General features: G+C 34.6%; 1 protein-coding gene and 1 non-coding gene across 3 annotated transcripts in view; both read left to right on the forward strand.

Annotated features, from left to right (window-relative positions):
• The window catches only part of Cenpc (centromere protein C), a 65,065-nt gene extending 53,368 nt beyond the window's left edge, over positions 1-11,697 (forward strand). For both annotated transcript variants that reach the window (XM_023704195.1, XM_023704196.1), the window contains 4 exons: positions 691-786; positions 4,252-4,406; positions 10,329-10,419; positions 11,459-11,697. In XM_023704195.1, the coding sequence (XP_023559963.1) occupies positions 691-786; positions 4,252-4,406; positions 10,329-10,419; positions 11,459-11,529 (413 nt within the window). In that variant the 3' untranslated portion in view covers positions 11,530-11,697. The remainder of the gene's footprint in view (positions 1-690; positions 787-4,251; positions 4,407-10,328; positions 10,420-11,458) is intronic.
• On the forward strand, positions 7,602-7,783 carry LOC111813484. Its single transcript, XR_002818726.1, has one exon. It is a non-coding gene; the product is annotated as a U2 spliceosomal RNA (small nuclear RNA).
• Positions 11,698-13,340: the final 1,643 nt, after the last annotated feature.

Below are 13,340 nucleotides of genomic sequence, written 5' to 3' on the forward strand. Positions count from 1 at the left end.
TTTTTTTTTTTTTTTTTTAAGGGAAAGGTCTACAGGGTGTTCAGGGTCTCAGTACTAGATTAGATTCATAGTGATCCACAGGTTTACAGCTTCCCAAGATCTGGGATTATAGGCACGTGCCACTATGCCCCATCTTTATTTATATGTATTTCCTACAGGGTGTTACTACACAGCTTGAACTTGTAGTGATCCTTCTGTTTTCAGCCTCCCCAGCACTGGGATTACAGGCGTGTGCCACCATGCCCAGCTCAGCATGCCCAGGGGAAGGGTTGGTGTGGCATGTGGTGCCAGAGACCGAACCCTGGTCCTTGAGCTTGCCTAAGGAGGTGCTTAGTCCACTAAACTATCTCACCAGTGCTCTCTACTGTTTATTGCATAATTCCAGCCTCTTAGGGGATATGTAGGACATTATTTATCCTTTTGATAATGCCAGGGTTAAAGACTTGACATGTTATAAGGGCCTTACAAAAAATAGGAAGTTTCAAATACTTGCTTCTGTATTAAGTCATTGTACATTTGAATTAAAATTTGTTTATTACTTGTATATAAACAAGAAGTGACTATTAAATCCCTGACAATTTTCTTCTGTAACTTGTTCATAGCTGTGCTTTATCCTGGGCTTTTTTGATTGAGATGAATTTTAAGTAGTTTGTACTTCAAATTCTCACTTCATTGATATTTCTTTTGCAGAAAGTAGGTTACTGGTAAATTGTGATATATCCCTTGGAGATCCTTTTCAGCCAACACAAGTAAAGGACCCAGAAACAAGAGAGATTATTCCCATGGGTAAGATCAGGAATGATTCTGAAAATCCTAAGAGCACAAACCATTGGCTTGATGATTGACCTGCGTCCTTTTTCTTTTGCCAGCTTTTTCAGCACTAACATCCCATTTCTTAAAGGGTCCAGGCTTGCTTCAATTAAGAGGACACATTAAAGTTAGGGCTGTCTGTGGAGAGTTCTAGCAAGTTGGTTGGCAGAATCTGAGATATTCTCTTACTGTGGATCTTATAGGGTTTGGAGGCAGGGCATAAGCTGTTTTCTTTGTCTATAGATTCTGGTAATGGTACTTGGGATGTTAAATATGACTGGAGAGGGTATCATTTGGCTTTACAGATAGATGCTAGCCTCATTTTGACATGAAGAGTGGTTCAGGATTCTAGCAACCTCCCCCTGACTTACATAGGTGTTAAACTTTAGTTTCTTGAAGGCCATAGGAGGGCAAAGATGGTTATAGAGGGGTGGGATTTTAAGTTATCCTCACATATTGAACAACTGGGCAGTATTTACATACAGCAAATAAGTAACTATCTTAGCATTTCTTTTTTTTTTGGGCCGGGTTTTAAAGAAAAAAAGTTTTTTTTTTTCATAATTTTATTGATAAACAAATAGCAATGAGACAGTTTCATATCAAATTGCTAGGACAATTTCAATTATTAACACACTGCATACATTCTTCTTAGTGGTTAATTACTGTGCAAGATGCGGACTTGAGATCCTATTTACAAACACCATTAGAACAAATCATTCTATTCATTAAACAGATGTAATTATATATCTATCCTAACCACTTTGAATACACAGATACAAAGTGGACATTCATCTGTACCCTTTTTTTGTTAAGTTCCGTTATTTGAATATTATAGGTGTGTAAACTCAGCAAAATATTCTAAAAGAGTCCAGTAGCCCATAATATCATTGGGTCTTCTGTTTAACTGGCAATGTCAGAAATTGTTGACCTGAGTCCCCCACAGCTCAACATAACAGCATGGCTTTACTTCCTATATTTCGTCTTCATACTTTTCTACTGGATGGTTAAGACCAAGGTAAAACAGGACCTATGCAACAAGAGTTGTAGCTTTTGGGTCTGAGAATGTCAGTGAAATGCCCTCAGGATTTATCCTGAGATCCTGTACCTCAGATTGTAGAACCTTTGTCAGTGTTAGCCATGTGGATGAGTCACGGCCATTGCTTGGCCAGTGTGCTCTCTGTGAAAGCCTGAGAGAGTGTTTTCTCTCCATGTGACTCTCCTTAGGCACACTCTACGTCATCGATCACTTTCCGCTTTGGCCCCATAATCTCCTTGATCAGAAAATTTGGGACACTACCGAGTTATATGACGTTACAGTACAAGTTCTCATATGTCCTGAGTCTTAATTGACCTTAGAAGGTTAGGGCCAAAATGTTGGCTTTCCTTGCAACCTTCCTTTTTCTCTAATTTTGGTCTGCAAACTTAGGTTGTTAACCATCCAGAAGTTATTATCAAACAACTTAGGCTGTTAAGCTTAACCTCACTATCTGCATATCAAACATCTTAGACATAATAAGGAACAGGTATTTTGCATCAAGTATTGGCATGTTGAACTTTACGTTATCTTAGCATTTCTGAGCACTCTTTTCTAGTCAGTACTGTGGATTATCTGAATGAAAGAACAAATAGATCAAAAGAAGAAGACTGTAATAATAATTTCACTTAAATTTTGGCTATGAAACAGGTTTCATATGACAATTGAACATTTTCACAAAACTTACCCTCTTCTCTCCTGTCTTTCCTTTTCTCCCCCCCCCGCCCCCAGATGAGCTTTTGCTTTGTAGTTTAGGCTAGCCTTAACTCACAGCAATATACCTACCTTGGCTTTGCCAATGCTGGGATTACGGGTGTCTGCCACCACAGCTGGATAGCAAAATTATTTCTTTATTGAGATTATTTATTTGGCAATAAAGATAGAAGTATAGTTTTGTTTAGTATAAAAACATTGTTGTATTCTACCAGGTTAAAAAAGTTGTATTGTTAGGACTTAAATTTTTGTTTAAAAAAATCAATGCCTTTTTTTATATCCTGTTTCTGTGAGATAATGAACATTCCCAGATAGCCAGCAAAATGGAATTAGAAGCTGACAACGGTCTAGAAAGTTCTGTAAATAAGAGGGAAGTTTGTTGGAAAGTGAGATCATGATGTGCAACAAAACTTTTTTGTTTGTAGCTTTTACCTTATGAATAAAAATCTTGTTATTTAACCATCAGTCAAGCAAGCAGGAAATTTGTTATCTTGTGTGTCATGGGCTGTGTTAAACTTCTAAAGACATGAATACTTTCTTATGTTTTAGCTAATCTTATTTTCCATTTTAACCACAAGAGAAATAATGCTCCTAAATTACTATTTTTTTCTTTATTCCTTTTTTTTTATTATTAATTTTGAGAAACAAATAGCAATGAGGCAGTTTTAAAGCTAGTAGAACAGTTTCAATAATTTATACATTGCATATTGTTGTCTTCATAGTGGTTATTCGTAGTACAAGATGCGGACATGATATCCTTTGCAAACACTATTAGTACAGATCTTATTGAATTAAGAAAAAGTAGCTGTATATCTATCCTACTTTGTATATATGGATCCAAAATAGTCCTTCATTTGTGTCCTCTTTTATTGTTGTTTTGTCAAAAATGGGTATTCCGTTGCCATTTAAATATTGTAGGTGCATGAATTCAGCAAAATAATCCAGTATAGTCCAGTAGTCCATAGTAGTAGTGGGTTATCCATAGGACTGGCAATGTCAGAAATTGTTGACTTGAGCCTTTTATAGCTCAATTGCTCCTAAATTATTAGGCTGACTATAACAGTGCTTTGTGTCAATTTTTTTTTACTTTATACATATTAACTTGATATTTATAGTAACTCTTTAACACAGGATAACTATTACACATTTTTAAGAAAAGGAATTTTTTTTTTTTTTTTGTATTTTAGGAATAAGGGTCTACCCTGAACAGGTGTTCAGGGTCTCACTACCAGATTGGACTTGTAGTGATCCGCCTGTTTCCTCCCAAAAGCTGAGATTACAGGCGTGTCCCACGATGTCCAGTCTCCAGTGCCATCTCAGTGTTCCCCAGGGGGCAGAGCCAGCACTGCAGGCTGGGGGATTGAACCTGTGGCCCCTTTGCCTGCTTGCAAGCACCTTAATCCACTGAGCTATTTTAGGCCGGCCCAAGAAAAGGAAATTTGATAGAGATACAGTAACTTCCCTAAGTTTAAGAAAAGAGGCAGGATTTGATCTGTGGCCTTTGATAGAGATTAAGTAACTTCCCTAAGTTTGTAAGAAAAGAAGCAGGATTTGATCTGTGGCCTTTCAGCTCTAAAAATCAGTGGTCTTACGTAGTTTTCTAAGACAGGTTTTGTATCTAAAAATCACTTTTATATATGTTCACAGATGTTATATTGAATATCTTTATCTTTATATTACTATATTTTTCTTAGATCTTATAAGGCCACGAGATACATACCAATTTTTTGTTGAGCATGGCGAGTTGAAAGTATATAAAACATTGGATACACCTTTTTTTTCTACTGGAAAATTGATATTAGGACCTTATGAAGAAAAAGGCAAGCAGTATGTTGGTGAGGATATACTGGTGAGTATATTTCTCCATGTATGTTTTGTTCTAGGTTCAACTCTGATTTGTTGGGTTTGATGAAGCATTAAAATGCTGTTTCCTTAGTAATGAACTCCTCTTTCAGGACTGTAGTGAAATTGTTCTTTGTTAACTGAGCTTAGAGACAATGAACTAATGGTTCTTTGAAAGAACCTTTTTCAATTTTGATTTTAATGTTATTTAGTTATTTGCAGTACCGGCGATTGAACTCACGACCTTTTGCTTGCCAGGAAGGCCCTGAAGCCCCTGAGCTATTTCTCTGGCCCACAAAAGAACTTTTTTTATACATAACACTGTAGTCTTGAGATTCAGAGGTTTAAGGAATGGTTTTACTTAAAGGAATCTTAGAATAAAAAGCATTAGAATTTTAGAGCTGAGAGGGATTAAAGAGATTAGATTAGGTCTATTCCTTCTCTTTTTTTCTCTTGTTGTTACATTTTTTATTTTTTAATTTTTTTTTTTTTTGTTCCTTGAGAAACAAGTTAGACTTTAGCAGTCACTGAAAGAGTCAGTGATAAAGTCAGGATTAACAGTAGCTTCTGCAGTGATCTGAGTACTTGCTTAGGCAAGCGTAGGGCCAGGGTTTGATCCCTGGTACCACATGCTGATCCCCCTCTGGGGGGCGGCAAAGGGGGCGGTGTGTTGAGCCAGCAATAAAGTCTAGGTGTGGTGGTGTATGCCTGTAACCCTAGTACTAGGGAGGCTGAAAACAGAAGGGTCACTATGAGTTTGAGCTGCATTGTGAGACCCTACACCAAAACCCCTAAAAACAAAATAAAAAACCCAGTAACTTCAGTAAGTGTTAAGTAACATTACGGACTAAAGTTACAAAGGGATTTAAGGTGGAACAGTCTTTCCCCTCTTGTTTCATATCCTGTTGGGAGATACATACTGTGTCTCTGTGACATTGGTTTGAGGAATGTTTGTTTATGTGAAAATAAACTTACAACCTGTAGAATTGAAAAACATTAAATTTGGGATGTGCTATCGTTTTAAAAATGTCATACCTAAGAGGCATTGCTCATTAAATATGTGATATTTCAGGAACCTGAAGTCCTAAATTATGAAAGAATTGCATTCAAAAGTTTTTTGATAATTAAGCTCAAAAGGGAGAAATAAGATTCATAAAAGGGTTTTTTTTCCCCCATAATTTTATTGAGGAACAAATAGCAATGAGACAGTTTCAAACCAAATTAGTAGGACAGTTTCAATAATTAACACATTGCATACATTCTTCCTAGTGGTCACAAAAGTTTTTATGTTAACAAAAGGCAAATTGGACTGGGGAGATAGCTCAGTAGTGCAGTCCTGAGCTCAATGTCTAGCACTGCAAAAAAACCAAACCAAAACAACAAGGAAAAAGCACATAGGGAAATAAAGAGCAATTTGTTACTACATCAGTATAAGTAGAATCCTATTTTAAATAATTATAAAATATTTAAAATAATTACAATTAAAATTATAAAATCCAAATTTAAAAAATTCGAACATTAATGAATCTAATGATTTTGTTTTGTTTTTTGAGATATGGTTTGGATATGTAGTTTGGATTGGCTTTGAAATAACTATGTAACTTAGGTTGGCCTTGAACTCACAGCAGTCCTCGTGCCTTACTTTCCAAGTGCTGAAATTATAGGTGTGTATTACCATACCCAGCTTGATGAATCTAACCTTCAAATGTAGAGCTCCAGATTTTATTTAAAGAATAAAAAAATGTATTCTTAAAGCAATAGTCCCTGTAAAATAAGAGAATAATGATGAAGATAAACATCATTAAAACTCTAATGCCTTTGTTAAACAAAAGGACATTTTAATAATGAAATATTTGAAAGCATTTAACCTGGCTAATAGTCAAAGGAATCTACACTGAAAAACAAATGGTACTTTATAATTACCACTTTAGTAGATATTATTAGAAAAGTCATGGTTTGTGAGCTATACAAGTCATTTGTAGAATTTTTTCTTAGGGTAATAGTTTCAAGAGTTAAGTTGGCAGTTGCATTTATTGTAACACTGACTATAAGTAACAATTGTAAAAATTAGAAATAATATGCAACAGGATGGAAATGTTGTGTTTTTAATTTGACTTAATAATAGAATAAGTCATTGTACTGTATGATCCAATAAAGTTCTGTGGTCCTTACATACTTCAGGCACTGTTTAAAATTATTTTAAGCACATTATTTTGAAGATTAGCCTTATTAAATTTTTGGGTAACATAAAAACAAAATATCCATGATAAAAAATTCCTTCTGGTTTTTGGATAATTTTAAAATGTTAATGACAAAATGTAGAAAAAATAGTATTTTACCTAGGTAGTTGTAGCTGATTTTTGTTTCTCCTAAATAGTCTTTTTAAGTTGTTCTGTTCTTTTTTTTTTTTTTTTTTTTTTGGTGGCACCGGGAATTGAACTCAGGACCTTGCTCTTGCCAGGCAAACGCTTATTCTACTGAACTATCTCCCTAGCCCTAAGTTTTTATTTTAATAGTAAGAGGAATATTTTTACTTTTAGAAAAATGAAGCACATTTACATTGTTCTGAAAAAAATGGTGAGGGGCAAAATGGACAACAGTAACTTTCTTAAAACATAGTACTGGAGAATCTGTATGAGAAAAAGTAGCAGTAGTAGATGTCTTAAACCAGTTGCTTCCAAATATTTCATTATTAAAATTTCCTTTTGTATAACAAAGACCTTAGAGTTTTAATGATGTTTATCTTCATGGGGAAGGTCCAAGGTTGAGCACCTGAACAGAGAGCCATGGGTCCTGTTCTCAGTACACTTTGCCCCCAGCAAATCATCCAAATCACAGATAGTTAACACATTAAGTCTGAGAGTGGAACTTTCTCATAAGACAACAAAAAAGAGATTAAAAATAAAACATACAAAGTTAAAAGATGTGAAGAACAGAAAAATAAATATGCCAGCATAAGAATTTTAGGAAGAGGAAAAAAAAAAAAAAAGAACAAAGGATGAAAATAATTTTAAAATTAGATAATGATCCAAAACTCAAAAAGCAAAGAAGTGGCACTAAGCCACTAATAGGAATCAATTTCTTGGAGAAATAAGTTGATTAATATTTAAGAAATTTCTTCTTGGGGCTGGGGAGATAGCAGATAGCTCAGTAGAATAAGTGCTTGCCTGGCACTTATTCAAGCACTGAGTTCAATCCCCAGTTCACTTCTTGGCTTTTTGGCTGAGATCAAGTGTAGTATCTGTTTTTCAGTCTAGTAGCTGATACATCCTCTGAGGACAATGTATTAAGTAACTTTTGCAGCCGGGGTATGGAATAGGAGCTTGCTCCATCCACTCTGTATCAGCCTGGCGTTGCAGTATTTCCAGGAATGATGCATGCCCCTGGGTAAGAAAAAAAAAAGGAAAAGAATAAAAATATTCTAGGTAATGAATGAAGTAATGTTAGAATTGAGCTATGGCCATTTTGCTACCCTTGATAACCTACTAGACTAGACATTGAGCATCAATGGCTGCTAATATGTTAAAAAAATACAATCAGCTTGTGTTCCCTAATGGAAAAGTACAATACTGTGCATGTGGTAGTTTTGGTTTTTGTACTTATTTAAAAATGCAAAGTCAGAACCTGAACCTGATCAGGCTATAGACTGAGCTACCAGTTTAAATAAAGAATGATACCTGGCAATATTAGCAGGATACACTGTGAGATTTTTATGATAAATTGCTTCATTTGTTCAGTAAAGGAACTTGAGAGCCAGTGAGAACCCATTTATCCAGTTTTTAATGATAGTGCTATTAAGATTTGTGCTCTCTCTCTCTCTCTCTCTCTCTCTCTCTCTCTCTCTCTCTCTCTCTCTCTGTCTCTGTCTCTGTCTCTGTCTCTGTCTCTGTCTCTTTTATGTTTTCTTTTTTTTTTTTTTTGTGATAGGCTTATGTTGTAAGATACTTAGAAGCTTCCCTGGTTCTGTTCACTAGTACCATTCCCAGGCATGACAGTCAGCTGCATCTCCAGAAACTGTTCCTGATTTAGACTACTAGCATTGAGTAAACAATTTAACCAGCCACTCTGTGTATGGCTTTTACTTGGATCCTAACACAAACAAACCCTTGAAAGTGTGATGTTGCATAAGATACAGTTAAAAGGGCCAGGGTATATGTGCAGCATTTGGCAAGTGCAAGCTCCTGAGTTTATTCCTGGTACCAAAAACCCCCAAAATTACACAAATTTGAATACTGATGATTAAATATGAATTTATTTTTAGGTATAACAATATAATTATATATTTAAAAGTACTTAATTATTTCAGTATGTCCTGAAATATTTTTAAATGAGTTATCCTGGGTTTTATTTCAAAATGAAGAAGTAGGCTTGTATACATGGGAGTTTATTGTTTATTTCTGTATGTTTCATAATCTTTTTTCCAAAATGTAAACATTTCTTTGGATCATACTTTTTTAAAGTAACTATTAAGTTTTTGTAAAAACGATGCATAAACAGGGTAATTTGTAATGTTTTAATATGTGTATATATTTTACATTATTTAAATCAGATAACACACCTATCTCAAACATCATTTCTTTTTTTTTTTTTTTTTTTTATAGTTTCATTATAGTTCACATTGGTCTTGAACTCACTATAGCCTAGGCTGGCCTTGCAGCAATCATCTTACCTTAGCCTCTTGAATTCTAGGCTTATAGGAGTATACTACTAGGCTGAACTTATCATTCGTTTTTTTTTTATGTTTAAAACTATCCAAATTATTTCTTCTTCCGTTTTGAGACGTATAGTACCTCATTGTTAACTATAGTAACCTCATTATGCAGTAGTATAAAAAAAGGAATTTTTTTATTTAAATGTAATTTAGTATCGATTAATCAATCTTATGACCTCCTACTCCACTGCCTTTGGCATTCACCATTCTGCTCTCTTGATAAGATCAGCATTTTAAAGAATGAGTAAGATGATGTGGTAGTGCTCGTTCTGAGCATGGCCTATTGTATTTATCACGATTTTACAGTTTCATTCATAATACCATGTGTGGAAGGATTTCATTTTTTTTTTAACGTTGAGTAGAATTCCATGGTACATACAACATTTTGACTCAGTTTCTTGGCTGTTCTTTTAGTAGTGTTGCAATGAAGATGTGAGTGCAGATGTCTAGTCAACATACTGATTTCATTTCCTTTAGACATATACTCTATTATGGGATGGCTGGATTTTAAAAGTGGATCTACTTTTAATTTTTGAGAAACTTCAATAATGTTTTCCATTTGGTTGTACTAACTTATGTTCCTATCAACGGTATCCAAGGATTCTGTTTTTTTCTGTAGCCTTGCCAAATTTAGCTTTTAGTCTTGTTATTTTTTTTTACTAGGGTGAGGTGATATCATTTTGATTTCAGTTTGCATTTCCCTTATGATTAGCGATGGAATCAAGATATTGGCAGTCTGTATTCTTTTCTGGCCCTTCAGAGGGTAAACCTACTTATTTCTTGCAGTTTTATTTGTATGGGTGGCAGGATTTAGTTCCATGAGGTTATAAGTATGAGGTCCTCATTTGATCAGTAGCTGTTGATCATGATGTCCTTCTAAAGTTCTAGAAATAGCCCATGTTTTTTGGTTTATGGCCTGTCCTTACTATTATCTACAGTGAAAATCTTTTTCTGCTTTAGATTCTTTTTTTGTCTCTTTTCTTTTCTTTTCTTTTTTTTTTTTTTTACTTTCAGGAGAAAGTTCTTTATTTTTAAGGACTCATGTCTATAGATAGGACACATTTGGAAAACTTAAATTTCCCTTCTTCATGTTTACAGGTTCTTAGCACATTGATATCTATGGGAAGCCACTAGTCTGCCTACTGTATTTCCTTTAAGAATTTTTGGAGTAAATTTTTGATTCAATTTGAAATGAAATTTTTATTTTTAATTTTATAGGTTTTTTATGTTAATGTTGGTGACCTTTTGTGTACCTTACATGAAACACCTTATATAATAGCTACTGGAGATTCATTCTATATTCCTTCAGGTAAGACTAACTGTAGACATTTTACTTCACATAGACTAGAGTGGTCCAAAAAAAGTATGATATAACAAATACTAACACACTTTGGTACATATTTTATTTTCTCATTAGGTGTTAAGGTTTTTATACATAATAACTAAGAGTCATTTATTGTTAAATCTAAAAGACTAGGTGGTATATTGCATTCCAGGATGCGTTTTCACTATGTTATCTCTAAGACATTATATACCCAAACTGTTTTTGGTGGATTATTTTAAAGACACAGAACAGGTAACTGAAGAACCTAAGTCATTGGAAGTAATTACTTCAATTTATTCACCCAATAAATATCAGTAACTATTTACTATGGCCAAGATTTACTCTAGAAGGATAAGTGAATAAAACAGAAAAAACTTTATACCAGTGAAGCTTAAGTTAAGTTTTATCAGTTTTGAATGTATAGAAAATCACAATAATAATAATAAAAATGCTGTCCATCTATAATTTCACTTTTGCTATTGTTTATTACCTTACTGTTAGTAGCACCATTTGCCTATTTATTTGAGACAGGGTCTTGCTTTGTAGCCCAAGCTGGCCTTGAATTCTTAACAATCCTTCTGCCTCAGTTTCCTGAGTGCTGGGATAACAACAGTGTACCACCATGCCCAGCATTGCCTTTTTAAAATTAAGAGGTTTTAAAATTTTATTTAAACTCTACCTTTTACACTTCATTATGTATGAATGAAACATATGTATCTGATTTTGAGGAATTTGCAGCAATTCCAAAGATTTCATGTAAATTGCTTTCAGAATGAGATTTTCTTTGCCTGCATTCTATACATTTGTTACAGAACTGTTTAAAGTTTTATAATCTTTTAAGCCATATCTAGTTCAGTAGGTGGTAGTTAACTCTTGTGATCTTTTGAGTTTGTGGATTTAAGCAAGAGTTACTTTGAATTATATGAATTGTTTTTATTTTTTATTATGTATTATAACTGTTAGATGCTGACTACTTAAAAATAAATGACTTCTCTGGAAATAAATTTATTATTTTTTTCCTTAGGCAATTATTACAACATCAAAAATCTCCGGAATGAGGAAAGTATACTTCTTTTTACCCAAATAAAGAGATGAAACGACGAGGCAAGGTTAAATAGTGGTGGATGTGTAAATATATATGTGTGTGTGTGTGTATCTGTATCTATGTATATGTAGATATATAGATGTATACACACTCCCACTGTATATAAAACAGTGTATGATTGGGACATTTACTTTTGTAACTATATGCAATATTGTAAAATAAAAATTATCCCTACTTTCTATGGAGTTTGTATTAGGGTTTTTTTTTTTCATAACTATAGCATGTTTCTTGGACATGTTACATTTTTTTAAGGCATATACTTAACATATTATATGTTGATTATTTGTTTTCATTTTGCTTTGTTTGTTTTTTGAGACCAAGTGTTGCTATATAGTTGAGGCTGCCTTTGAACTTGTGGCGATCTTCCTGCCTTAGCCTCCCAATCTTGAGTCTTTTTATTCTTCTCTTTTTACTTTTCACCCTCCCCTGTCTTTAGCTATTTTTCCATCTCTTCATTATTGTTTTTTAGTTCATGTTTGCAGTATGTAATGATTACATTTCATTATGGGTACATGACACATCCAACATCATTTTTGTTCCTTTTCCCTAAAATTTTTGTTCTTTTTCCCTATGCTTCTGTCCGAAGCGTAGCTGGCAAAATTTTTCATATTCTGTAGATTGTCTTTTCATATTGTTGGTTGTGGGGGCCTGGCCCTAGCTCAGTCCTTTAAGTGGCTGCTTCCACAAAGCTGTCAGCCTCAGGTTCCTGGAGTTCAAACCTCACAACTCTCCCGCTGGCCAAAAGTGCCCTGAAGGCATTCGAGGAAGAAAAAAAAAAAACCCTCATATTGTTGGTTGTTTCCTTTGCTGTGCAGAAGCTTTTAATTTGATACAATTTTATTTGTTGGGTCTTGGTATTATTTCTTGTGTCATTGGGTTCAGTGCAAAAAGTCTTTGACTACTCGTATGACTTCAAAACTTTTACCTACTTTATCTTTCAGTAGGTTAAATGTTTCTGTTTTAAAATTTAGATCATTGATCCATTTTGGTTTTAGCTGAGTACATGGTGAGAGATGTTGATCTAGCTTCAACCTTCTGCATGTGGGTAGTCAGTTTTCCATCCACGATTTTGAAGAGGCTATCTTTCTTCCAAGGTTGGTTTTCCCCCTTTGTCAAGCACCAAATAACTAAATATGTCTGGAGTTGTTTCTGCATCTTTTTATTCTGTTTCATTTATCCACATGTCTTTTTCACTGCCAGTAATGTGCTGTATTTATCACTGTAGTGGTGGTGTGTAACCTGAAGTCCAGGGTTGTGATGGTTTTTGTTTTGCCCTTGTTGCACCAGGATTGCCTTTTCTTCTCTGGGTGTCTACCAGTTCCATGGTTTGTGTGTGTGTGTGTGTGTGTGTGTGTGTGGTACCGGGGATTGAACTCAGGACCTTGTGCTTGCCAGGCAAGCACTTATTCTACTGAGCTTTCTTACCAGCCTTACTGGTTCCATGTTAAATTCTGTCTTGTCTCATCTCTTTTAAGACAGGGTCTCACTGTATAGGTCAGGCTGGCATCAAATTCATGGTGGTCATCCTGCCTCAGCCATGCCAGTGCAGGGGTTACACATGTGCATTCCCATACTGTTTCTGTCTTCTCATTAGACATCTGGGATTTTGACTGAGATATGTCTTGGGGAGTTTCTTTTTTCAGAATTGTTAGTTGGAATTCTGTAAACCTCACTTAGCTGTATGTTGATTTTTTTTTTCCATAATTTTATTGAGAAACAGCAATGAGACAGTTACAAACCAAATTGGTAGGACAGTTTCAATAATTAACACATAGCATACATTCTTCCTCGTGGTTAATTG

Source organism: Octodon degus, unplaced genomic scaffold (genome assembly GCF_000260255.1).
Source record: "Octodon degus isolate 3935 unplaced genomic scaffold, OctDeg1.0 scaffold00191, whole genome shotgun sequence".
Lineage (NCBI taxonomy): Eukaryota > Metazoa > Chordata > Mammalia > Rodentia > Octodontidae > Octodon > Octodon degus.